We start from the raw sequence: 27028 nt of genomic DNA, 5'->3' as shown, positions 1-27028 counted from the left end.
TTTTTTTTGTCAAGATTTTGATAGCGTGAACTCAAAACACTAGTGCATTCATTGCTGTGGATTAAGTGTGTTGTGTGGTCCAACCAGAACACTACAATTTAAACACAGTAATCGGACTAGTTTTGGCTACACCATTTAATCTTTCACAATGTACTAAAGTTCAAAGATCTTTATATGCTTGCATGAACTAAATTGAAAACATGGAGGGAAAAACAAGCTAAATTACTATCAACAATCTTTATTTAAATCACAACTAGCATTTAATATCAGAAAACAAGAAACTACAGAACAGGAAAAAAGACAAACTTCAGAAACAGGTCTTAATGTAACAAAGAAAACATGTTTTAGAAGTTCAAAATATACAATTCTATTTATGCAGCCTCTTCCTCACCCTCCTCCTCAAATTCACCTTCATCTCCAACCGTAGCATCCTGGTATTGCTGGTACTCAGATACCAAGTCATTCATATTACTCTCTGCCTCTGTGAACTCCATCTCATCCATGCCCTCACCAGTGTACCAATGCAAGAAAGCTTTCCTCCGGAACATGGCAGTAAATTGCTCAGAGATGCGCTTAAACAATTCCTGGATAGCAGTGCTATTGCCAATGAAGGTGGCAGACATCTTAAGACCTCTAGGTGGGATATCACACACAGCTGTCTTAACGTTATTGGGAATCCATTCAACAAAATAAGTGCTGTTTTTGTTCTGTACATTCAACATCTGCTCATCCACCTCTTTCATGGACATGCGGCCTCGGAAAATGGCAGCAACGGTCAAGTAACGGCCGTGGCGAGGGTCACAGGCAGCCATCATGTTCTTTGCATCAAACATCTGTTGGGTAAGTTCAGGTACTGTGAGGGCACGGTACTGCTGACTGCCACGACTGGTTAGAGGAGCAAAGCCAGTCATAAAGAAATGTAGACGGGGGAAGGGGACCATGTTTACTGCTAGTTTACGCAGGTCAGCATTGAGCTGCCCAGGGAAACGCAGACAGGTTGTTACACCACTCATAGTGGCTGACATTAGGTGATTTAAATCACCATAAGTGGGAGTTGTCAGTTTAAGAGTATGGAAACAGATATCATACAGTGCTTCATTATCAATACAGAAGGTCTCATCAGTGTTCTCCACAAGCTGATGGACAGACAGAGTTGCATTGTAGGGTTCTACTACGGTGTCTGACACTTTTGGTGAAGGCACAACGCTGAAAGTATTCATGATTCTGTCAGGGTATTCTTCACGAATTTTACTAATAAGGAGTGTGCCCATGCCAGAGCCAGTACCTCCACCCAGTGAATGGGTGAGCTGAAAACCCTGGAGGCAATCACATCCCTCAGCTTCCTTTCTCACCACATCCAGAACAGAGTCAATTAATTCAGCCCCATCAGTATAATGCCCTTTGGCCCAATTGTTACCAGCACCACTTTGTCCTGCAAAAAAAAAGCAAAATAAATTGTTGTCTGCAAAGGAGCACATTAACACACTAAAATCATCTCTTACGTAGTGAGACATCCCAAAGCTCAAAACTGATTTCCTTATATCATCACCCCAATTCAGGAGAATCATGGCCAAGTGCCCAAGCCAGCAAGAATACAGGAGTGTTCTTTATGGATGCTGGCAGCATCTTTCGGGTAGGATTTCCTACCCGAAAGATGCTAATGAGGTGATTTTGAGCCACCAGCTGGCAAGCTCTGCCAATACTGAGACAGGGCCCGTCCTGCCCCAAAAAAATGAAATGGTGGCTCCCCCACTGACCAGGACAGCACCACTAAACCCACATTAAACAGGGGGTATCTTCCCCCACCTACCCACAAATAAGAGTTCATCCCCCAAACACAGGCATGAGGGCAACCAGACCTGACTCCCTTCTCTCAGCCTTACTTCAGTCCACACACCTTGGCTGTACCAACTATGCACTGCCCCCAGCACTGATATGCTGGCCTAATGCTTTGGGTCCTAAGGGGGCTCAAGAAGGTAGGCTTAGTGGCCATTTGTCCCTCTGCTGATGCCAGGCTGCAGAGGAAGGTTCCCTCTAGGTCCTGGGGGAAAGGGTTGACTTTGTCAATCTTCGCCAGGATGGCTGGATTGCCCCTTCTAGCCCTAGTACACCTGAAGATCACCCCGACATGGTGATTTCAGGCAGCTCTGTGGTCAATATCTGCATTTTGCCCATCAGCTATGCAAATTCAAGTTCACTTCCTTTCTTGCAAACCACTTCAAAGAGGAAATTAAACCACTGACTATCAATCAGGTTTAGATTCTGCCAACCTTGTCAGGATCAATGGAGTACTTCAAGTGCATTCAACCATGAAGGGAATTCAAAACAAACACAGGTGGCTGCAGGATGAAAGAAATCCATTCAGCTGCCAAGAGAAGTCATTTTCAAGGCACTGCTTTGAATTTGTTACACAAAGATTTTGATTGGAATGGAGAGGAATGCTCATAATGTAGTGTGGCTGAGTGCACAGGTGTGCAAGCTGGCACACCTCCGGGGCAGGCAGGTGGGGTGGGAATTCTGGGGGAAATGGATGTCTCTCGGTGCTATGAGGTTGGTGGTGCTTTCCTCAACCCTCAGGGTCCAACACGCAAGTCCTTGCTTGTGAGGGCCTGTACCAAAACCCATCCACTGCAGATCCCACTGGGGAAGTGGGTGAATAGGGGACTTATATTTAAGTTGGTGAATCTGAACATGTATTGGGGAACCAATCAGGGCTGGGCAGGAGCACTGTGACAGCACAAAACTCTTTTTTTGCACCTACACCTGATTCTCCAGGCCATCACAATTTGCTATCAGAGCTAGTGAGCCCAGAGAATCCACCCCCATGTTTAAATTCCACTAGTTTTAGGCCATTGCTATAATAGATTAGTTATTCTAAATACATCCTTGGTAATTTGACATTAATGTAATAAACAGGTCTCTCTAATTAAAAATATAAAGCTAGAACAAGCACAAAAACTTTCTCAGATGCAAATCTAGGAAGGGAGGAATCGAAGTTGCACAGGAAAAAGATCATGATGCACACCTTTGGGAATATACCAGTTAATTCCAGAATTTCAAATGAAATCAGAATCAAGAAGTCTTGTTGCAATCTTCACAAATATTTAGTTAGATGGGGAAAACAAACATCAAAATTTGAATTTCGTCAAAAGGGCCATGTTATTTTCAAAAATTTGGTCATGGTCCCATTTCCTTCAGGAATTAGTACTATGCAATCTTGATGGCAAAGATGTTTTGCAATCAGTGGTTTCCATAAAGTCTGCTAATTACTTTCCCCCATCAAGAACCACGGAATAGCAGTCTGAATAAATAACTTTTCAAAATGAGTTGTTCTATAACAATTCGTGCCAACCGGTTTCAGGTACCCGACCTACCAAACACAAAGTTATCTGGTCTGAAAATCTGTCCAAAAGGCCCAGAGCGAACGGAATCCATAGTACCAGGCTCCAAATCCATGAGAATGGCCCGGGGTACATATTTTCCACCTGTTTAATAATAATAAAATGTAAGTTCTAATTGCAATGCTCATAATGTAAACAAAAATATAATCAATATCTTAAAACAATTAATACCTGTAGCCTCATTGTAATAGACATTAATCCTTTCTAGCTGAAGATCACTGTCACCATGGTAGGCTCCAGTGGGATCAATGCCATGCTCATCACTGATGACTTCCCAGAACTAAAAAAAAAAGTTGTATTAATAATATGTTCAACAAGTCACAAGAATAAACAAACAGTAGCAAGCCATCCAGCCCTTTGGAGTCTGTTCCCCAAAATATCAGAAGTAATGTTATTCAATACTTTGACACAAGTACAGTACCCCCTCCTCCTCGTCACTATGACACTGGAGGTTGAATTTGAAATACTTTTGATGACATGTCTGAACAGTTAAATGAAAGGTAGTGTTCTTTGCTAATGACCTCATGTACTAACATTGCTTTTCTCTTTGGAGAAACCTGTTAATATTCTGAGATGGAATGCACCAGATCATTTGGGGACCACAAAACATCAGGGTGAAAGGGTTGTTCCACCAATCTTGCATATTCAATCGCAGCAAATGACAACAGTTATCAATTTGTCAGAACAAACTTGGGGTTACTCAAATTGGATGAAATAATTGAATACAAAAATAGCAGCTGATGTCTATTTTAACAACCCTCTCCTACTTGTTGAGGTTAAATGATATTCTTAGCAAAGTGTTCATAAGGTGGTCTTTTCCTTTTGGGTTGGTACATTGATTTACTAGGAAGATACCAGGGATGCAGGATTTCAATTAAATGGTGATTTAGTAGATGTAAAAATCGTGAAAGGTTTGGCAAGAGTAAATTATGAGAAACTAATAACTTTTTATGGGAGAGTTATGATTTGGCTGATAAAAATGGTGAAAGTAAATCAACGTCTTCCAAGAAGCAATTGGAAAGATACTCTAAGGGGAAAAATGTGCATGCCTGTACCCAAAGGGCAAAGAGTGGTTTTAGTGGGACAGCTTCTTCAAGGCACTGGGGTCAAGTGGCTTCCTCTTGCACTGTACCATTCCATGATTTTATAACAGCACTAGTGCCAGCCTGTTTCATGCCCAGGAACACAAAGAGGTAAGGACAAAGGAATACTTTCAGATAAGATACTTCGAATCTTGTAATCAAGCTTCCATTCTTTCCACAACACTGAAACCAATCTAACCAAAGTTATGAACATTAGTGTGACTGATGTAGTATCCTGCCTTAGTTTCTTCATGGCCTTTTATCATTCAGCTGTAAAATCCACCTATTAAATTCTCTATCATCCTAGGACTGTTCAGCACTTATTCAGTTGCAAACAAAAACATTAAACTAAAATGTGACCAAGAACATTGATAAAGCATCCCAGTCCCTGCGGTGTTCACTATGCACAGAAGGCAGACTGCTGGGTCAAATGACCTCCTTGGCTATCCATTGTCTGAATCTGATGGCAAATTTGGCCATGCCCAGGAACAAGGTCAAAAGGAGCTCCTCATCCTTCCGTGTTCCCCCTTTGCACCAAGGGCCCAGAGATCAGAAGTGCGGGGCTGAAGTCCAAAGTAATTTGTTAAATAGCTAAAAAGAGTGCAGTCTAAAACAATCTATACATGCATGGTCCGTGGACCCCACAAAGCTGAAAAGAGAGCAAGCATCTTGGGGGTCCATGAACCAACACATTCTATGACCACATGGGACTGTCCCATGCAACATCCTCCAGTCCCTAATGTTAAGGAGAAGGACTCCTTGAAAGAGAGACAAGGTGTGTCTAGGCGACAAGCAATAATTTGAGCTCAGCCATGCTTGTCACTGGACCTTTTTTTATATTGAAACCATCTACCACAGTGGGATTTAAGCCAGGGACCCAGAGCATTGTTTTAGGTTTGTAGATTACCTGTTCAGTGACCTATACCACTAGGCCGCAGGAACTATTAACATTTCTTAGCTTTGATAGATGAAGCAATTATGCATATTTACATACTTGTTATATAGGATTAGTACTCAGGAGCTAACGCATTTTGAGCCCCACCATTCCTGATAACAAAGGCTTAGAAGTTTATTTATTGTCACAAGTAGGCTTACATTAACACTGCTATGAAGTTACTGTGAAAACCCCTAGTCACCACACTCTGGCGCCTGTTTGAGTACACTAAGGGAGAATCAAACCAGGCTCCCTGGTGCTGTGACGCAGTAGTGCTGATTACCATGTGGCTTGTCCACAGCATTTGCTGAGATGAGGTTAGCTTATGCACTACATCCAAGACAAGGGTCAAAGGTTTGAGAGCTCTCCAAGCCACCCAGCAACAAAATATGCCTTTGCAATGGTTTACCTGCAGCACCATCCCACACCCTCCTCTCCCCCCCCCTCCCCACCCAAGACATATGCACAGGGTCATACAGTTAACCCATGGGGCCTTTCAATTTTGCCCTTTGAGAGGCCTATGGGCTAATGAGGTTATGTAAGGTGGATGGTTATCTGTCAGAGTTGGGAGAGGCTTGTGAGGGGTTTTGGCTAACGTGGTTGATAGTAAACAAGTGCAGCTCCGTGAAAGGGTGATCATAGTTACTCAACATTGGTGGGGTGTTTGACGTTGAATGGGCAACGAGTCAGGGTATAGGTAGCAATCCTCAGTGGCCACTAATTTTTTTTCTTCCCTTTAAGTTGCTGCAAAGTTACAATCATGAAACTTCTAGAGTTAGTGACCCTACTAACTGTGGGCCAGGGACAATTATGCCAGCATCATGGAGGCAGGAACAGCACCCCGACGACCAAGGACCTGTTCAGCTGCCAGAAGTTGGACTACCTAGTGGTTGCTTGGAAGCGGCATTACTGGGCCAGAGTGTACTGATGGCAGATGATGTACCTGGAGATGCGTAAGAACCAGTGCAGAACACTGCGATGTCCAGGGACATGATCATTCCCCTTTGCCTGGTTATGCAGAAGTTGGCACATGTTCTTGGGGGTCACCCATTGCCTCTAGAACTGAAGTTTACAGCCACCCAAAATTTCTATGCAAATGGGTCCACTGGTGATTTTTGTGACATCTCCCAGGCCTCCACACAAGTGTATTGAGGTGGTTATGGATCTGCTCTTTGCAAGGGAACATAACTACATTAATTGTGACTCAGGCCAGGCTAGCCAGGATGCCAGAGTCTTGGGGTTCATCCACATATCTGGATTTCCCCAAGTGCAGAAAGCCGTTTACTGCACACACATGGCTCTCCATTGCCCATGGCATCCTAGTGACCCCTTCATGAACCGTAAGGGCTTCCACTCCTTTCATGTCCAGTTCAAATGCAACCATGTCAAGCGCATTCTATAGGTGCATATGCTAGAGTCCCACATTCACAACAGTTACATTCTTGGCTGCTCAGATACAGGAGATATTTGAGGGAGCTCAACAGCTACAAGGAGGCTCCTTGGGGATAAAGGGTATCCCTGATCTGGCTAACGACCCCAGGGTGAAGACCTGAGTGCAGCAGAGATCCGTTATAATGAGGCTCATGCTGCAACTTGTGCTTTGGCAAACAATTGCCATCCTGGAGATCGTGGAGCCACTCAGTATAACCCCCCCAGAGAGTTTTGCACATCATTTGATGTGTTACGCCCTCTATAACCTGGTGCTCCAATGAGGCGAGGAAATCTCCTCTGATGAGGAAACAGCAAGGGAAATCCCAAATGGAAACAGCAAGGCCATTGGGCAATGACAAGTGCCCAAATGAGGCTGATACCTTGGGATACCGTGACAGCTTCTCACTTTAGTGATCAGAATTAGGGTAGGCACTTGGGTCCCATCATGGGGGGAACTGGGGGTTATCTCTTTGTGTTGTGGCAGAGTAACCTCAGTCCTGATACTGCAGTCTGAGATTGCCCATAGACCATACAATGCAGGAGAATGAGTACCACTTCCTCAAAGATCTACTGTCTTGACTCCTGCCTGGCTGAGGGCAGTTCATTAACTCCAACTGATCTGTGCGACATCAGGACGATGATATGCAAACTTACCCATCTCTGCTGATGCGGGCTCAATGAGAACATGTCACTGGTGCCAGTGGAATGTGTCTCAAGGCTTCAGCTGTTGTGATCTTATTGCTAATACCAGGCTTCCCCAAATGAATAAGAGCGGTGGCCTTGGCCATTGGGTTGGGGTGTGCATCTCATTACCAGGGTGACACTGGCATTACTATGTCCAGTTGGCATGAGTCAACCAATCTAACATCCTCACAGAGAGGACAGAGGAGCACACTTAATGAACTCCCAGCCTTTACATGGAAGGTAGCATGCACTGAAGGTTCCCAATTTTATCTCTTGCACCTACATCGTTCTCAGTGCAGGTGTGGTCCTGTTACTCCTCTGCAGGCTCTAGGGCTCGTTCCTCAAATAGTGACGATTTTGAGTTCAGGCATCACTCTTGCGCACCAGTGCTCGCTCCTTTCTATTGAGTGTTTGTTAGATGGTAAAGATGCCTAATATGTATAGTTAATAATTGGGAGTGGGGCACCATGAATGGCAATGAGGTCTCAGTGAAAGTATGATGGGTGCATGAGTAGTGACAAATGAGAACAGTAACGTATTCTGGCTTCATGAAGGAGGTTGTTCATTTTCTGCCTTCACTGGATGCCAGTCCTCCTATACAGTAAGCTAGCACTTACCTGTGCTGCCACTGCGTCCCACACAGGATTAGTGGCCTAGCTTGTTGCTGCCACCTTTCTTTCACCCCATCCACCAATCTGGCCAGTGCTCCCTCTGAAAACTTTGGTGCTGTCTTCTTCATAGCCATCCTCCTGAATTGACTTGGAATATGTGCTGGGATTGTATTGAAATGAAGTATCACCTGATTGATGAGCTCAAGAGATATGGAGTGAGTGAATCAGAGTCCCTCTACCAGAAGCAGAGTGAAACATGTAAAAAGTTTATTTAATAGTGCCTAAAAATACAGCATGAGATCTTATTCTTAACACCAGTGAGCTACTCTCCGCTTAAATGACATTTAGACAACAGAATGGAAATTTCCATCCATAATCCTTAGCCCCTGCTAATACTATACCCTTCAGTCACAGATTCAAATCTAAGCAATAACATTCACAACCTGGTTGCTGTTCAACTCTAAACTGGCCTTCCAAATTGCAATTGCAATGATCATTTATTTCCACCTCCATACCTCTCACACTCGTACTTCAAGCTTGATTATTTACATTCTCTTTTGTTGTGATTTTTATATTAAAAGGATTCGGTAAACACATTATCAGTTAGTTTATTCAGACCAAGCACATGAATTATAAAGCTTGACGATAGAGTTGCAGAGTTTTGCATGTTGTCTGCTGAAAGCAAAAAGGCAACTAGAACTAATTTGCGAAACATTTCCCCACTAGTGATGTTATGCTGCAAACTCTTGAGGTCATATTAAAACATTCCCCTTTCCTTTTTAAAGATATTTTCCAACTTCCAAAAAAGCACAACTATTTACAATACCTGTTCATGTTTAGTTACCTATCAATAAAATATAATTGATGGAGCTGAGTCTAAAGCAGAGATAATCTGCTGGTACACCTAGATCTTGTCATATAACATTGCCTGGGGATGGCTTTAATTGTTACCTGCAATCTATGGGATTGTTATTCTTGGCTGTTGTTCCTGGTTTCATTTGAAATCTTTTCCTAGACGGAATAGGATCTTATGGTGGTTGAGGAGCTAGAATTAATCTGATTTGTCCTTGGTTACAGCTCAGAGCACCTTTGTGTTTAATGACTTCACTGGACCTAGATTCTAAATAAGTCCTTTTTACCTCAGTTAGCTACCACTGATCTTCTGTGGTATTTTGGATTCAGTGCTGTTGTCCCAACTGTGACCTTGGCAATTCTGTACTGATATTTTTATTGTTTGTGTTGGTCATCATCTTAGTTTTTAAGACATTTAGTTGGGGAGAATGCACTAGTCTGCCAAATATAAGCTCTGCCGGTAATAGACTATTTGCACTAAAACATGTTTTCAAATACAACACTGCAATGTGTAGTGTTTGATCCACCTACATTGATAACTGGGGATATCACCAAGTGGATCATTTAGCTAGATCACTAGATCTAGGGTAATGAGAATTAGTGTGATCGATATTCCACTTTGCACATATCCTGAAATTGCTTACCATTTAATTGCAAGCCATTATCCATAATGTGATCTCTCCAGCACACCAAAATATCACCTACTGTGTAACAGTTGTTTGATCTGTTGTTCAACGGTCAAATATGGGATACTTGGCCGTCAATAGGTAGGAAATTCATGTAGAAACAATTATGCTGTGTGTAATTTTAGTTACATTGGCTCTTAAGTATGACCTTAAATTGCTGAGTGATCCTAACAAGAATCTAGATAAAATGACTTGGCATAGAGCTATATATGCCAACTCACCCAAGGCATTATAAGCAACATCATCATCATCATGTTTAATTGAGAAGATGACTTATGTTCCCATCCTCCTTTGATAATTTAAAGGCAACTGCTTTGGCCAAACTTTTTGGCCTAATAAGGCATCATAGTGATTAGCACTATTGCCTCAGTGTTAATAAATTGGATTCAATTCCAGCCTTTGGGTGGGCCAAAGTAAACAAACTTAAATTACGTTCGGACAAAGAAAAAGGGGGCAGCTCCCCACTACATGGATATTGCACACTCTCCATCATGTTAGCATGGGTTTTCCACCATAGTCCAAAGACATGCAAGTTAGAACATGTAGGGTTATAGGTATAGAGGACAATGTTGGAGCTGGGTTAGATGTTCTTCTGGAGAGTGCATCAGATGGGATAAGCCAAATGACCTCCTTTCTGCAACGTCAATATTCCATCTTGTGGTTCAGATTCAATAGCTGCTTCAGTTAGCACTACAGCCTTGGGTGACTGTGGCAAAGTCCACACATTTTCCCCATACCTGCATGGGTTTCCTCCCACAGTCCAGAGATGTGTGGGTTAGGCTGATTGTCTATGGTAAACTGACTTCAGTGTCAGGGACATTAGTAGTGTTAACAGATGTTCAAGGCAGCACGGTAGCACAGTGGTTAGCATGGCTGCTTCACAGCTCCAGGGTTCAGTTCCCAGATCAGGTCACTGTCTGTGTGGAGTTTGCACATTCTCCTCGTGTCTGCATGGGTTTCCTCTAGGTACTCCAGTTTCCTTCCACAGTCAGAAGATGTGCAGGTTAGGTTGACTGGCCGTGCTAAGAAATTGTCCCCTAGTGTCCAGGGATGCGTAGGTTAGAGGGATTAGTGGGTATAATATGTAGGGATATGGGGGTGGGATTGTGTTCAGTGCAGACTCGATGGGCCAAAGGGCTTCTTTCTACACTGGAGGGTTCAGGAATAGGGCCCAGATAGGATTGTTATCAGTGTGGGTTCTATGGGCCACTGTAAGGCTTTTTGCTGCCTATTGCCGCAATGCCTCTTGTGGTTATTTATCCCCAATGTGACTAAGCATCTGGGCAGCTTGGTCCTACGTCGTGACAATGCGGAAGCCGCGGCATTGTGATGTCAATGCGCACGCGGCAGCCTCGGCCTCAGCCCCGCCCCCACCACACATGCGCACAGCACGCTTTCCCTCGCGCGCTTTTCCAACGGTCGCTGGTCCCAATCCGTGCTTTCCATTGGCTGATCTGAAATTTAACCGTCCACCGGGCGGCGAAGCTGGAAAGCGCGAGGCTGGCCCCTCACCGGCCTCATCTTCAATAACCGCCACCCGCTTCCCCCCCCACACAGCAATATCACAACAACTTAAACCACCTTGTCAGCTCTCTCCGCTTAACTATCAGCTCATCGACCCAGAATCTCTCCGAAACTCTCTGGCCGCTTCGCCATTCCCACACTCACTGCCTGAATAACTGGGGTACAGACCTTGGCTCCAATCTGATTACCACACTGGCCTGCCTGAAGATGCACGATCTCCCTCATCCTCCTAACTGCACCTTCACTAAAGACAACTCCCTCAGAAAAACAAACGGCAAAACTGACTATCTGCGTTTGCGCGGCGATTTATATAGCATTGCGTCATCGCTCCGCAATCCAGCTGAATTTCCATTGGTGCAGCGCGGTGTCAATCAAACACGCCGCCCGCTCATCACGCGGTAGGCTTTCCCCCATTGGTCCACGGCCACACTGGCCTTTGATTGGTTCGCTCCAAGCCTAAGGGGCGGGGCCATAACGGAGCACGTGGTGATGTGGGTGTGAGGCGCGAGGTGGGCATGGGCGGTCACGCGACTCTTAAAGGGACAGCGCCTGTGGAACAGAGTGAGAAAGGCCTGTCCATGTTCACAAAAAAATCCTGCTGGAAACAGCTTCTCGGCATTTTGGCTAAAATCAAGTGTAGTATCGATGTGCTACACTTGGCTGAAGTCATGAGATTACACTGAGGCTTCATTTGAAGCAATTTTTAAAGCGGTACCTCGGCTAAGATGCAAATGAGATCAAGCCTTGGAGGATGTTCAATGCCTCTTCTAATCAGCTTGGATCATGGCGATCAAGCCCAATAAGAAGTCTGACAACACCAGGTTTAAGCACATTTGGAGCTCTGCCCCTTCATCAGATGAGTCATCTGATCAACAGGTAGTGCTCCAAAAGCTGGTGCTACCAAATAAACCTGTTGGACTTTAACCTGGTGTTGTCAGACTTCTTACTGTGAAATGGTGTTGCAAGAGAATTGCATTCCTACAGCACCTTTCATCACCTTAGGACATCCCAAGGCCAATTAAGCACTTTAAAATTGTCATCACCATCGTAATATAGGAATTGCTGGTGTGGTCATCATCACATTGCTATAAACAGCAATGTGATGATGACCATATGATGTGTGTGATGTTGGCTGGGGAATATATATTAGCCAGGTCATCAGGAATGATTCCCCAAATAGTATTTTGGGATCTTTACTTAAGAGGACAAACACTTCATCCAGAAGACAGCACTGCCAGTGCATCACTCCCTAAGTTCAGTGACTGCACTGAATTATGAATTTTAATTTTCATACTTGCATACCTGATTGGGACTTGAACCTAGAGTGCCACCAACTTGACACAAATGTTTGAGGCAGACAGTTTTCATAGAAATCATAGAAACCCTACAGTGCAGAAAGAGGCCATTTGGCCCATCAAATCTGCACCGACCACAATCCCACCCAGGCCTTACCCCCATATCCCTACACATTTACCCACTAATCCCTCTAACCTACACATCTCAGGATACTAAGGGACAATTTTTAGCATGGCCAATCAACCTAACGCACACATTTTTGGACTGTGGGAGGAAACCGGAGCACCAGGAGGAAACCCACGCAGACACAAGCGGAATGTGCAAACTCCACACAGACAGTGACCCAAGCCGGGAATCAAACCCAGGTCCCTGAAGCTGTGAAGCAGCAGTGCTAACCACTGTGCTACTGTGTCACCCTGTGGTTTTCAGCCATGCTCTCTTGAGCACAGTGTGAGCAGCCCTAAGAACACAGACAGATATTATTCCCTAATAATGGGAGGAGGGGCTGGTTGGGATACCAAGAAGATATGATTTGAGGCGGCAGAATCGATGTCAGCAAATTCTTGGATCAAATACCTGAAGCTATTTAAAGACCTAATCGGGCAGGAAAACTGAGAGTGATGATACATTCAACTACACCCTGATTTGTACACACAGCAACTCCCTAACACTTCCTTCTTTAACCTATTCCTAAATAATGACAAAGCTTAATCTCTGCCTGTAACCTTGTATACCCGGCATGACTTGATTTGATTTGATCTGATGTGATTTATTATTGTCACATGTATTAACATATAGTGAAAAGTATTGTTTCTTGCGTGCTACACAGACAAAACATGCCGTTGATAGAGAAGGAAACCACAGAGTGCAGAACATAGTGTTACAGTCATAGCTGGGTGTAGAGAAAGATCAACTTAATGCAAGGCAAGTACATTCAAAAGTCTGACAGCAGCAGGGAAGAAGCTGTACTTGTATGGGTTGGTACACAATCTTTTGTCTTTTTTGTATCTTTTTCCCAAAGGAAGAAGGTGGAAGAGAGAATGTCCAGGGTGCATGGGGTCCTTAATTATGCTGGCTGCTTTGCTGAGGCAGCAGGAAATGTAGACAGAATCAATGGATGGGAGGCTGGTCTGTGTGATGGATTGGGCTACATTCACGATCTTTTGTCGTTCTTGTGGTCTTGGGCAGAGCATGAGCCATACAAAGCTGTGATACAACCAGAAAGAATGCTTTGTGTGGTGCATCTGTAAAAGTTGGTGAGAGTCATAGCTGACATGCCAAATTTCCTTAGTCTGTTGGTGGGCTTTCTTAACTATAGTGTCAGCATGGAGGGACCAAGACAGGTTGTTGGTAATCTAGACACCAAACAACTTGAAGCTCTCGACCTTTTCTACTTTGTTCCCTTTGATGTAGGCAGGGGCATGTTCTCCTTTACGCTTCCTGAAGTCAATGACAATCTCCTTTGTTTTGTTGACATTGAGGGAGAGATTATTGTTGCCACACCAGTTCACCAGATTCTCTATCTTATTCCTGTACTGTCTTGTCATTGTTTGAGATCCAACCCACTATGGTGATGTTGTCAGCAAATATGAAAATTGAATTGGAGGGAAATTTGGCCACACAGTCATAGCTCTACAAGGAGTTTAGTAGGGGCTAAGAACACAACCTTGTGGGGCACCGGTGTTGAGGATGATCATGGAGGAGGTGTTGTTGCCTATCCTTACTGATTGTGGTCTATGAGTTCAGGATCCAATCGCAGAGGGAGGTGCCGAGGCCCAGGCCATGGAATTTGGAGATGAGTTTCGTGGGAATAGTGACATAAAACAGATTAATGATTGATAAATGAATCTTATCTTGTTGAATGTGCTGACTCAAGAGGGTGGTGGAAGTAGATTTAAACACAGCTTTCAAAATCACCTGAGAATTGCAAGGCTATTGACGGGGCTAGGAGTGACATTGGGCTGTTACAGAGATGATCTGGAGATGCCGGCATTGACTCTCTTACAGAGAGCCAGCAGGAACCCAATCGATCAAATGGTTTCATTCTGTGTTGTAACAGTTCTATAACTATTCCATATCTGTTTTCAAAGAGATTTGAGAAGCATGTGTATAAGTGATATAAATATCCAATTAGAATACTAACCCAGGTTCAATTCCAGCCTTGAGTGTCCAATTGTGTGGACTTCATAGAATCCCTACGATGCAGAAGGAGATCATTCGGGCCATCGAGTCTGCACTGACCACACTCTCACCCAGGCCCTATTCTTGTAGCCCTTCATATTTACCCTGCTAATCTCTGAGCCTAGGGTTAATTTAGCATGGCCAATCAACTTAACCCACACATCTTTGGACTGTGGGAGGAAACTGGAGCACCCGGTGGAAACCCACACAGACATGGGAGAATGTGTAAAATCCTCACAGACATTGACCCAAGGCCAGAATTAAGTCCAAATCCCTGGCACTGTGAGGCCGCAGTGCTAACCATTGTGCCATCATGCCAGCCCTTGCACATTCTCCCTGTTGGTTTCCTGTGGGTACTCTGGTTTCCTCCCACAGTCCAAAGATGTGCAGATTTTATGCATTCACCATGTTAAATTGATCCTTAGTGTCCAAGTATGTGTAGGTTAGGTGGATTAGCTACTGTAAATGTGTGGGGTTATGGGGATAGGGCAGAGTGGAGGATGAGTGGAATGCTCTTTCAGATCGTTAGTGCAGAATGAATGGGCCGAATGGCCTCTTTCTGCACTAATAGAGATTTTATGGTATTCCATTATTGAACCCTACAGACCACATTTTGTAACAACTATACAAGTAGAACGTCAGGCAATTTATAATTTTGACAATTTTGTGGATTTCAATGAATTTTCTTAGGGTCAATATTTGTCCCTCAAACAAAACCCAATTAACTGGTCGTATGTCTTCTGGCTGCTTGCTGTGCACAAATTGCCTGTCATGTTTCCTACCTTGCAATGGGGAATGAATTTTAAAAGTACTTCATTGGCTGTAAGATGATTTGTATTATCCTGAGGTCATGAAAGGCTCTAGGGAAATGTAAATCCTACCTTTTCTTTAACTGCCATAGTGTGACACAACTGACATTAGATTATTCTGTCAACGTAACACAGAACCCAGTCACTGAGAATGAGAACTCGATTGCTGCAAAATGCAACTTGTGTTTTTGAAAAATGAATTTAAATTAGAGGAACGAGTCCTTCAGCTAAATACACAGAGTACAAATCAGAAGTGAGAACCATTGTATTTATTTATCATTCGCTTGCATGTGTGAAAAACGTTTCTTCTAATACTTAGAATTCACTTGAAATAGTTTTTAAATGGTCCTATAGTTTTTCTTCAATTACATTTCTAGACCAACTGACCATAAACTGCTAGAATGTAGAGAAAGATATTCCATCAGTCAAGCTGGCACAGTTGCATGAGGGAATTATATACACTGCACTTGCTGAGAATCAAATTGCATAATCAGAAAAAAAAACAAATGTAAGTTCACGCTTTTGGAAAAAGTAATGAAGCTTAAAAGTTTATTTATTTGTGTCACAGGTAGGCTTACATTAACACTGCAATGAAGTTACTGTAAAAATCCCTTAGTTGCCACCTGTTTGGGTACACTGAGGGCAAATTTAACTTGGCCAATACACCTAACCGGCACATCTTTCAGACTGTGGGAAGAAACTGGAGCACCCAGAGAAACTCACACAGACATGAAGAGAATGTGCAGACTCGACACAGGCAGTGACGCAAGTCCAGAATTGAACCCGGGTCCCTGGTCCTGTGAAGCAGCAGTGCTAACCACTCTGCCATCGTGCCCTTCAATGAAGTAATAAGCAATAAAAGACATAGATTTAATCGTTATTATAAGTTTTTTTATTTTTAACAAAATTGGTTAAACCCTATTTTGAACGTCATAAATTTTAGTTTGTGAGCAAAAAAGGCAGCAAAACATTTTGAGGAGAATTGTACTGGACAATTTTATCACACTCAGTGGCCAGATGCTGCAATTATAGGGCTTTATATAAGGCTGTTTAATTTTAAATGTGAACACTAAGGAATTTATAATGGAACATTGAAGTTTATGAACAGGACTTAATGAATTGCATGAAGATACAAAAAAAGATTAACGTGCCAACTGAATTCATAATTTAGAGATGATGCAAGGATACTGGGTAGTGATAATTGTATATGCTACAGAGATACAATTCAGACTATATACTATTCTTATATCAGTATCATAAGCTCCAACATCCAGGCTTGTAATGAAATTGTTGTGCAAAACTTTCATACTGGAATTTCACCCTCTGCTACAGCAAAAATGTGATTAAAATTTGTATTTATATTTGTATTTTACAATTTTAAGATGTCCTGAAGTGCTTTACAGCCAATGAGGTACTTTTGAAATGTCACGGTAAAAATGTAGGAACGTTCATTTCATGTAGCATTGCATATATTAAATCGCAAAATATATTTTCTCTTACCATGTGTTTGTGCGCTCCACACTCGCATCTGCTGCTCTTTATCTCTCTTCAAATCTCTATAAAACTTTATTCCTGGCTCCTTCTAGTCTACTTCCTGTTTACTTGTTTGATATTGATGGATGGCTGACTGGTGTGATAGGAAAAAGGGCCATCAACTGATGAATTTGAAGTAGGACTGGAGAAAAACATGGCTCTGTGCATCATCCACCCACCGTTACTCTCTTAGCATTCTTTATCCTATTAACTTCCCTTTCTAACACTTTTATTCATTGCCATCCCTACTCTTGCCTCTTCCCTTTTGAAATAACCACCTAACAGCTCCAACCACGCTATTCAATTCACCCTTAACCCACCATGCACTCTCCCGATGGGTAACTGGGGCAGGGGGGAGCAGCACCCTTAACCTCACTCTCCTCTCTTCCATTATCTATTTCCTTCAGATAGATTGCAAAATCCAACTTTTAAAACGTTTGTATTAAGAATACTTGCTTGTAACCAATTCTATACCCTTCCCATCTCACCATGATTGATGACTTTTCCTAAGTTTCAGCAAATTATAAATTAAATAAATACCTTCAGAGATTAACTGTTTTTGAAGGTTAAACATTAGTTTGAGGAAATCTCCAGCTTTTTGATTTGTGCCTTTGCTTAAGTACATCTCCCAAATTGAGCTTGCATAGAATAACCATACTTTCCTCACACACACATACACACATTCTGCTTTGATACTCAAAGTAAACTTTACTTCAATTCAGTTTTTGAAACTTATCTTTCAATTTTTCTTCAAAAAATGTAAAAGATGGATTGCAAACTGTGAGAAATGAAAATACATTCCAACAGTATGCAAAAGACCAATGCTTCCTGTAGAATTAGACACATTGTACAAGCTCTGATTGCACAACCCAGCTCAGTTCGCATCTGGATAAAACTTTAAAAGAAACTTGTTTGCGTGGTGTGACATCCTACACAGACATTGCTAATTCCCAGGGGCAGACAAGTGTGGGCCACTAACTAGAAGGACGCAATACACAAACAGATTTCTTCCCATAAAGTCCAAACTTATATTTTTCGGAACCTCAAGTAAAACATGAAGTAAACATCAAGTAAAAAAATTTACAAAGGCATTAAAAGACACAAAAGACAATTCAATGGATATATTTTAATCAGAAATTCTGCCATTAAAAATATATATTTAGTATAACCATTTCTTTGGACATAGAAATTTCAGCTATTGAGGGAAAAAGGTGGATCAGAAATGTTCACGGCAAATGTTCAGAAAGCATTTAGCAGGGCCTATGGGAAAAGTAACCCAGTGGCCATATTATGCATTACAAGGTGATGAGTTTACATAGGCAATTTCCATAACAAAAGCAATATTGGGAATTTATAATGGAAATGTGTGACAGCAGAAAGGTTTTGTAGATCAGGAGATCAACGGAAGATTTTTATTAAGATACAGAATAGTAATTTTCTAATTACTTTATATTTGCACGTATCTCATTAAAAGTCTTTTTCTTTACGTCGTACCAATTGTCATATAATTAAGATATCTTCACTTAGCTACTGTACATTTTATAGATCAATTTAGCAATGGATCACTATCTCTCTGGTGTTGAAGATCTCTCATTAAATAATACAAACACATTGGATTCAAAATTTGAAAACAACACTCCAACAAAACTGCATTGCAATTATTTAAATTTATTCCCTTACAAAGTAGCATTTGATATCAAAACAAAGTGCATAATGGCAAATGAGGACATGCACTTCTGAAGCTTTGCAGATAATACACAATGTATAGCTTAATTTTCTTCTCCACCTAATTCTTCCTCTTCAGCTTCCTCTCCAGATGTGGCATCCTGGTATTGCTGGTACTCAGATACCAGGTCATTCATATTACTCTCAGCCTCGGTGAACTCAGTCTCTTCCATGCCCTCACCAGTGTACCAATGCAAGAAAGCTTTCCTCCGGAACATGGCAGTAAATTGCTCAGAGATGCGCTTAAACAGCTCCTGAATGGCTGTTGTGTTGCCAATGAAGGTGGCAGACATCTTGAGGCCCCTGGGTGGGATGTCACAGACAGCTGTCTTGACATTATTGGGAATCCATTCAACAAAATAAGTGCTATTTTTGTTCTGTACATTCAACATCTGCTCATCTACCTCTTTCATGGACATGCGGCCTCGGAAAACAGCAGCAACAGTCAAGTAACGGCCATGCCGAGGGTCACAGGCAGCCATCATGTTCTTGGCATCAAACATCTGTTGGGTAAGTTCAGGTACGGTGAGGGCACGGTACTGCTGACTGCCACGACTGGTTAGAGGAGTAAAACCTGGCACAAAAAAGTGCAGTCGGGGGAAGGGGACCATGTTCACTGCTAGTTTACGCAGGTCAGCATTAAGCTGCCCTGGGAAACGCAGACAGGTTGTTACACCACTCATGGTAGCTGACACAAGGTGGTTCAGATCACCATAGGTTGGCGTTGTCAGTTTGAGAGTACGAAAGCAGATGTCATAAAGAGCCTCATTATCAATACAGTAAGTCTCATCAGTGTTCTCTACAAGCTGATGGACAGACAGAGTTGCATTGTAAGGTTCCACTACAGTGTCTGACACTTTAGGTGATGGTACAATACTAAATGTGTTCATGATTCTGTCTGGGTATTCTTCACGGATCTTGCTGATGAGGAGTGTGCCCATGCCAGCACCAGTACCACCACCCAGTGAATGGGTGAGCTGAAATCCCTGCAGACAATCACAACTCTCAGCCTCCTTTCTCACCACATCCAGAACCGAGTCGACCAATTCAGCTCCTTCAGTGTAATGCCCTTTGGCCCAGTTGTTACCAGCACCGCTCTGACCTGCAACAAACAACAATTTAAATTCTTACAACTCTTCAGTAATATACCAATTATCCAGGATTTTGTTCTTTGGAACAGAAATCCAGAACAGCATTACTTGTAGCTGTTTTTGAAGCTTGTGCTTATCTGCACAAACTGCTTGAACAGCATTTACAAGAGTATCAACGGCCAAGTTTTTTGAATTGCACAAGTATAGAGGAGTAAAGTCCCTGATTATGGAGGGCATTATTGCTCCTTCAGCAATGATCTTAAACATACCTCACAACAATCTGCTATGTGTTTACGTAGATGCATTATATGACTTTTTGTGTGAATAATGATAAGAGATTTAAGTGCTGGGAAAAGGAACACATTGTCAATATTAACTGCTCCCAATACAGTGGATAGATGCAGAGTAAAATTCCCCCTTGTGGCAAAATAAAATATTAACATCTGTGTATCACTTTTCCATTTCCAAACTCATAATCCTGTACCTCTCCAAACTAAATTTCTGGGAGGTAACTTTGTATTGTAAGGTAATCTTTGAACCCACCAGAGAGGATTCATTCCAGTAGGGACTGGACTGAATTTATCTCCAAATCCTAAATGTGATAAACCAATAACCCACTTCACCACTCAATCCCCTCCAAGTAGATAACTATATGAATGAAAAACAATTTTTGAGCTGACTGACTAGTAAAGACAGACAGTGGTGGGAAATCAGCTGACATCACAAATAGAGTCCATAGAGGTTTACAGCATGGAAACAGGCCCTTCGGCCCAACTTGTTCATGCTACCCTTTTTTTAAAAACCCCTAAGCTAATCGCAATTGCCTGCATTTGGCCCATATCCCTCTATACCTATCTTAACCACGTAACTACCTAAATGCTTTTTAAAAAGACTAAATTGTACCTGCCTCTACTACTACCTCTGGCAGCTTGTTCCAGACACTCACCACCCTCTGTGTGAAAAAATTGCCCCTCTGGACACTTTTGTATCTCTCCCCTCTCACCTTAAACCTATGCCCTCTAGGTTTAGACTCCCCTGCCTTTGGGAAAAGATATTGACTATCTACCTTGTCTTTGCCCCTCATTATTTTATAGGCCTCTATAAGATCACCCCTCAGCCTCCTACGCTCCAGAGAGAAAAGTCCCAGACTATCCGGCCTCTCCTGATAACTCAAACCATCAAGTCCTGGTAGCATCCTATAAATCTTTTCTGCACTCTTTCTAGATTAATAATTTCTTTAATAGGTGACCAGAATTGCACACAGTATTCCAATGTCTTGTATAACTTCAACAAGACATTCCAACTTCTGTTTTCAACGGTCTGACCAATTAAACCAAGTATGCCGAATGCCTTTTCACCTGTGACTCCACTTTCAAGGAGCTGTAAACATGTATTCCTCGATCCCTTTGTTCTGTAACTCTCCCCAGTGTCCTACCAATAACTGAGTAAGTCCTGCCCCAGTTCAATCTAGCAAAATGCATCACCTTGCATTTGTCAGCCCACTGGCCCAATTGATCAAGATCCCGTTGCAATTGGAGATAACGTTCTTCACTGTCCACTATGCCATCAATCTTGGTGTCATCTGCAAACTTATTAGCCATATTTGTACTGTGTGCAGTTCTGGTCCCCACATTACAGGAAGGATGTGGAGGCTTTGGAGAGGGTGCAGAGGAGGTTTACCTGGTATGGAGGGGAGGTCCTATGAGGAGAGACTGAGGGATTTGGGGTTGTTTTCGCTAGAAAGAAGGAGGCTAAGAGGGTATCTTATTGAAACATATAAGATGATTAGAGGTTTAGATACGGTGGATAGTAATAGCCTTTTTCCTCGGATGGAGAAAGCTAGCACGAGGGGGCATGGCTTTAAATTAAGGGGGGGTAGTTATAGGACGGATGTCAGGGGTAGGTTCTTTACCCAGAGGGTGGTGAGGGATTGGAATGCCCTGCCTGCTGCAGTTGTAAATGCGCCTAGTTTGGGGGCGTTTAAGAGATCTGTGGATAGGTTTATGGATGAAAAGGGATTGGTTTAGGTTAGAGGGTCATTGTTTTTTAACTGGTCGGCGCAACATCGTGGGCCGAAGGGCCTGTTCTGCGCTGTAATGTTCTATGTTCTATATTTGCATCCAAATCATTAATATAAATGACAAATAACAGTGGACCCAGCAACTGATCCCTGAGACACACCGCTGGTCACAAGCCTCCAGTTTGAAAAACAACCCTCTACAACCACCCTCTGGCTTCTGTCAAAAAGCCAATTTTGTATCCATTTAGATACCTTACCCTGGATCCCGTAAGATTTAACTTTATGCAACAAGCTACCATAGAACATAAAACATAGAACATTACAGCACAGTACAGGCCTTCAGCCCTCAATGTTGTGCCAAGCTATGTCCAATTCCAAGATCAAGCTATCCCACTCCCTATCATTCTGGTGTGCTCCATGTGTCTATCCAATAACTGCTTGAAAGTTCCTAAAGTGTCTGACTCCACTATCACAGCAGGCAGTGCATTCCACACCCCAACCACTCTCTGAGTGAAGAATCTACCTCCTATATCTCCCACCATGAACCTTATAGTTATGGCCACTAGTAACAGCTACATCCACCTGACGAAATAGTCTCTGTATGTCCACTCTATCAATTCCCCTCATCATCTTATAAACCTCTATTAAGTTGCCTCTCACCCTCCTCCACTCTGAAGAGAAAAGCCCCAGCTCCCTCAACCTTTCCTCATCAGACCTACCCGCCAAACCAGTCAGCATCCTGGTAAATTTCCTCTGCACTCTCTCCAATGCTTCCACATCCTTCTTATAGTGGGGTGACCAGAACTGAACACAATATTCCAAATGTGGTCTCACCAACATCTGGTACAGTTGCAGCATAACCTCACGGCTCTTAAACTCAAACCCCCTGTTAATAAAAGCTAACACACTATAAGCCTTCTTCACAGCTCTAGCCTTCAGAGATCTGTGGATATGAACCCCAAGATCTCTCTGTTCCTCCACATTCCTTAGAACCCTGCCATTGACCCTGTAATCTGCATTCAAGTTTGTCCTACCAAAATGAACCACCTCACACTTATCAGGGTTAAACTCCATCTGTCACTTTTCAGCCCAGCTCTGCATCCTATCAATGTCTCTTTGAAGCCTGCAAGAGCCTTCCACCTCATCCACTACTCCACCAATCTTGGTATCATCAGCAAATTTACTCACCCACCCTTAAGCCCCCTCTTCCAAGTTATTGATAAAAATCACAAATAGCAGAGGACCCAGCACTGATCCCTGTGGTACACCACTGGTAACTGGTCTCCAGTCTGAAAATTTTCCTTCCACCACCACCCTCTGTCTTCTATGAGACAGCCAGTTACTTATCAATCAGCCAAATTTCCTTCTATCCCATACTCCTTATCTTCTTCATGAGCCTACCATGGGGAACCTTATCAAACACCTTACTAAAATCCATGTATACGATATCAACTGCTCTACCTTTGTCCACACACTTAGTTACTTCCTCAAATAATTCAATCAAATTTGTGAGGCAAGACCTACCCCTCACGAAACCGTGCTGATAGCCCGGATTAAACTGCATCTTTTCAAATGGTCATAAATCCTATCTCTCAGGACCCTTTCCATTAACTTACTGACCACTGAAGTAAGACTAACTGGCCTATAATTACCAGGGTCATTCCTATTTCCTTTCTTGAAGAGAGGAACAACATTCACCACTCTCCAGTCCTCTGGCACAATCCCCGTGGACAGTGAGGACCCAAAGATCAAACCTAAAGGCTCCGCAATCTCATCCCTTGCTTCTCAAAGTATCCTAGGATGTATCCCATCTAGCCCAGGGGACTTATCCACCCTCAGGTTTTTCAAAATTGCTAATACATCTTCCCTCAGAACATCTACCTCCTCCATCCTATCAGCCTGCATCACACACTCATCCTCAAAAACATGGCCCCTCTCCTGAAGAAAAGTATTCAACGCCTCACCTATCTCTTCTGACTCCATGCAGAAGTTCCCACTACTATCCTTGACTGGCCCTAACCTCACCCTGGTCATTCTTTTATTTCTCACATAAGAGTAAAGAGCCTTGGGGTTTTCTTTTATCTGACCCTCCAAGGACTTCTCATGCTCCCTCCTTGCTCTCCTAAACCCTTTCTTTAACTCATTCCTAGCTACCTTGTAATCTTCAAGCGAACCAACTGAACCTTGTTTTCTCATCCTTACATACGCTTCCTTTTACCTCTTAACAAGACATTCAAACTCCTTTGTGAACCATGGTTCCCTCGCTCAGCCATTTCCTCCCTGCCTACCAGGGACATACCTATCAAGGACACACAGTATTTGTTCCTTGAAAAAGCTCCACTTTTCGCTTGTGCCCATACCTGACAATTTCTGTTCCCATCTTATGCTCCCTAATTCTTGCCTAATCGCATCATAATTACCCCTGCCCCAATTATAAACCTTGCCCTGCTGTGTGATCCTATCCTTCTCCATTGCAATAATGCGGTACCTTATCAAAGGACTTGCTAAAGTCCATGTAGACAACATTAACTGCACTGCCTTCATCTACCTTCTTGGTTACCCCTTCAAAAAACTCAATCAAATTTGTGAGACATGATTTTCCACTCACAAAGCCATGCTGACTGTCCCTAAACAGTACTTGTCCCCCAGAAATGAAGGATAAAAATGGCAGGATTCAGGAACCATGGATGACATGGTTCCAGAGGACTGCAGGATAGCCAATGTTGTTCCCTTGTTTAAGGAAGAAAGCAGGGATAATCCAGGAAATATTGAACCAATGAGCCTGACATCAATGGTGGGGAAGCTTTTGGAGAAGTTACTGAGGGACAGGGTATATGCACATTTGGAGGAAAATGGACTAGTTAGTGACAGACAGCATGGTTTTGAAAAGGGAAGGTCATGTCTCACCAACTTAATTGAGTTTTTTGAACAGGTGACAAAGCTAATTGAGGGAAGGGCTGTGGATGTCGTTTATATGGACTTTAGTAAAGCATTTGACAACGTCTCACATGGCAGACTGGTACAAAAACTAAAATCACATGGGATTTGGGGTGGGCTGGCTAGATGGATACAGAATTGGCTTAGTTATAGAAGACAGAGTAGCACTGGAAGGATGTTTTTCAGAATGGAGATCTGTAACTAGTGGTGTTCTGCAGGCATCAGTGCTGGAACCTCTGTCGTTCTTAATATATATAAATGATCTGGAGGAAAACATGGAAGGTCTGATTAGTAAGTTTGCGGATGACACAAAGATTGGTGGATTTGCTGATAGCGCCGGGAATTGTCAGAGGATACAACAGGATACAGACAGATTGGAACTTGAGCACAGAAATGGCAGATGGAGTTTAATCTGGACAAATGCGATGTGATGCATTTTGGTGGATCAAATTTAAGTGTGAATTATACTGTAAATGGCAGAACCCTTAGGAACATTAACATACAGAGGGATCTGGGCGTGCAGGTCCACAGTTCCCTAAAAATGGCAACACAGGTGGCCAAGGTGATTAAGAAGGCATATGGCCTGCTTGTCTTCATTGGCTGGGGAACTGAATAGAAGAATTAGAAATCAAATTGCAGCTTTATAAAAGCTTGGTTAGGCCGCATCTGGAGTTTTGCATGCAGTTCTGGTCACCACACTACCAGAAGGACCCAGAAGCTTTGGCAAGAGTGCAAAGAAGGTTCACCAGGCTGTTGCCTTGTCTCTAGGCTATGAGAAGAGGTTAAATAAGCTAGGATTGTTTTCACTGGAAAGACAGAGACTGAGGGCAGATCGGATAGAGGTCTACAAAATTATGAGAGGTATAGACAGTGTGAAAAGTCAAGGTTTTTTCCCAGGGTGGAAGTGCCAATTACAAGGCGGCACAGATTCAAGGTGAGAGGAGGAAAGTTTAAGGGAGATGTGCGGGGAAAGTTTTTGTCGCAGACAGTGGAGGGAGCCTGGAATGCACTGTTAGAGGAGTTGGTAGAAGCAGGCACATTAGCCACATTTAAGAGGTATCTGGCTGGGTACATGAATAGGGAGGGAATAGAGGGATATGGATTGAGTAAAGGCAGAAGGTTTATTTTAGTTTAGTTAGGTTACAACAGAAGATAAAAGTCAAGTGATGGATGTGATATATTAGAATCATAGAACCCTACAGTGCAGAAAGAGGCCCTTTGGCCCATCGAGTCTGCACCAACCACAATCCCACCCAGGCCCTACCCCCATATCCCTACATATTATTACCCGCTAATCCCTCTAACCTAAGCATCTTAGGACACTAAGGGGCAATTTTAGCATGGCCAATCAACCTAACCCGCACATCTTTGGACTGTAGGAGGAAACCAGAGCACCCAAGGAAACCCACGCAGACACAAGGAGAATGTGCAAACTCCACATAGACAATGACCCGAGCCAGGAATCGAACCCAGGTCCCTGGAGCTGTGAAACAGCAGTGCTAACCACTGTGCTGCTGTGCCACCCTGGTAATCCATATTAGCATGGATGGAGGATTGGCTAACTAACAAGAAACAGAAAATTGAGAAAAAGGGTCATTTGCAGGGTGACAAACTGTAACTAGTAGAAAGCCACAGGAATCAGTGCTGGGGTTTCACTTATTCACAATCTGTATTCATGACTAAGGGACTAGGCGGACTGTAGCCAGATTTACTGATGATACAACAATAGGTAGGAAAGCAAGTTGTGAGGATACAAAAAATTTGAAAAGGGATATGGGTAGATTGAGTAGGGAAAAAATTGACAGATGGAGTGTAATGTGAGAAAATGTGAGATTGTCTACTAAGGCAGGAAGAATAGAAAGGCAAAGTGTTACTTATATGGAGAGTCAGCAGAATGCTCCACGATAGAAGGAACCGAGTGTCTTTGTACATGAGTCACAAAAAGTCAAGATGCAGGTATGCAAGTCATTAAAAAGGCAAACAGAATGTTGGTTATATTCCAAGGAGGATGAAGTAAGCAAGTAGTGAAGTCTTGCTACAACTGCACTGGTGACACCACACCTACATACTTAAAGTAGGATATACTTGCATCCAAGCCAGTTCACAGAAGGTTCACTAGGCTGATTCTTGGAATCAATGGGTTGTCTTATGAGGAAAGGTTGCGCTATATTCATTGGAATTTAGAAGATTGAAGTAATCTTATTGAAGCACTTAAGGAGAGGCGATGTTCT

At 42.9% G+C, this 27028-nt stretch overlaps 2 protein-coding genes across 7 annotated transcripts in view; both read right to left on the bottom strand.

Moving 5' to 3' along the window:
• Window positions 1–289: 289 nt before the first annotated feature.
• LOC145358159 (tubulin beta-4B chain-like) lies at window positions 290–11461 on the bottom strand. 2 transcript variants are annotated; one of them, XM_080211880.1, is made up of 4 exons: window positions 11374–11461; window positions 3573–3681; window positions 3375–3485; window positions 290–1432 (listed from the first exon to the last, which is right to left on the bottom strand). In XM_080211880.1, the coding sequence occupies exons 1-4, from the start codon at window positions 11428–11430 to the stop codon at window positions 372–374; spliced, it is 1338 nt and encodes a 445-aa protein (XP_080068006.1). In that variant the 5' UTR covers window positions 11431–11461; the 3' UTR covers window positions 290–371. The 2 variants fall into 2 exon arrangements, with proteins under 2 accessions (XP_080068006.1, XP_080068007.1); XM_080211881.1 differs by lacking the exon at window positions 11374–11461 and adding an exon at window positions 8150–8175.
• Window positions 11462–18169: 6708 nt separating this feature from the next.
• LOC145358150 (tubulin beta-4B chain-like) overlaps window positions 18170–27028 on the bottom strand; it is a 98242-nt gene continuing 89383 nt past the window's right edge. For all 5 annotated transcript variants that reach the window (XM_080211856.1, XM_080211852.1, XM_080211853.1 and 2 more), the window contains one exon: window positions 18170–19851. In XM_080211856.1, coding sequence (XP_080067982.1) covers window positions 18794–19851 — 1058 coding nt within the window. In that variant the 3' untranslated portion in view covers window positions 18170–18793. The remainder of the gene's footprint in view (window positions 19852–27028) is intronic.

Source organism: Carcharhinus amblyrhynchos, chromosome 25 (assembly GCF_965287045.1).
Source record: "Carcharhinus amblyrhynchos chromosome 25, sCarAmb.v2.hapA, whole genome shotgun sequence".
Taxonomy (NCBI): Eukaryota; Metazoa; Chordata; class Chondrichthyes; order Carcharhiniformes; family Carcharhinidae; genus Carcharhinus; species Carcharhinus amblyrhynchos.
This window is presented reverse-complemented; position numbering and strand designations above follow the sequence as displayed.

What these genes read in the sequence shown, in the direction of transcription:
- LOC145358159 (XM_080211880.1), bottom strand. Translation starts at nt 11,430, where the DNA reads ATGAGGGAGATCGTGCATCTTCAGGCAGGCCAGTGTGGTAATCAGATT. An exon ending in GTAATCAGATTGGAGCCAAG is followed by an intron (nt 3,682 to 11,373) that starts GTCTGTACCCCA and finishes TTTTTTTTTTAG; the next exon opens with TTCTGGGAAGTCATCAGTGA. An exon ending in ACCAGATAACTTTGTGTTTG is followed by an intron (nt 1,433 to 3,374) that starts GTAGGTCGGGTA and finishes TTTTTTTTGCAG; the next exon opens with GACAAAGTGGTGCTGGTAAC.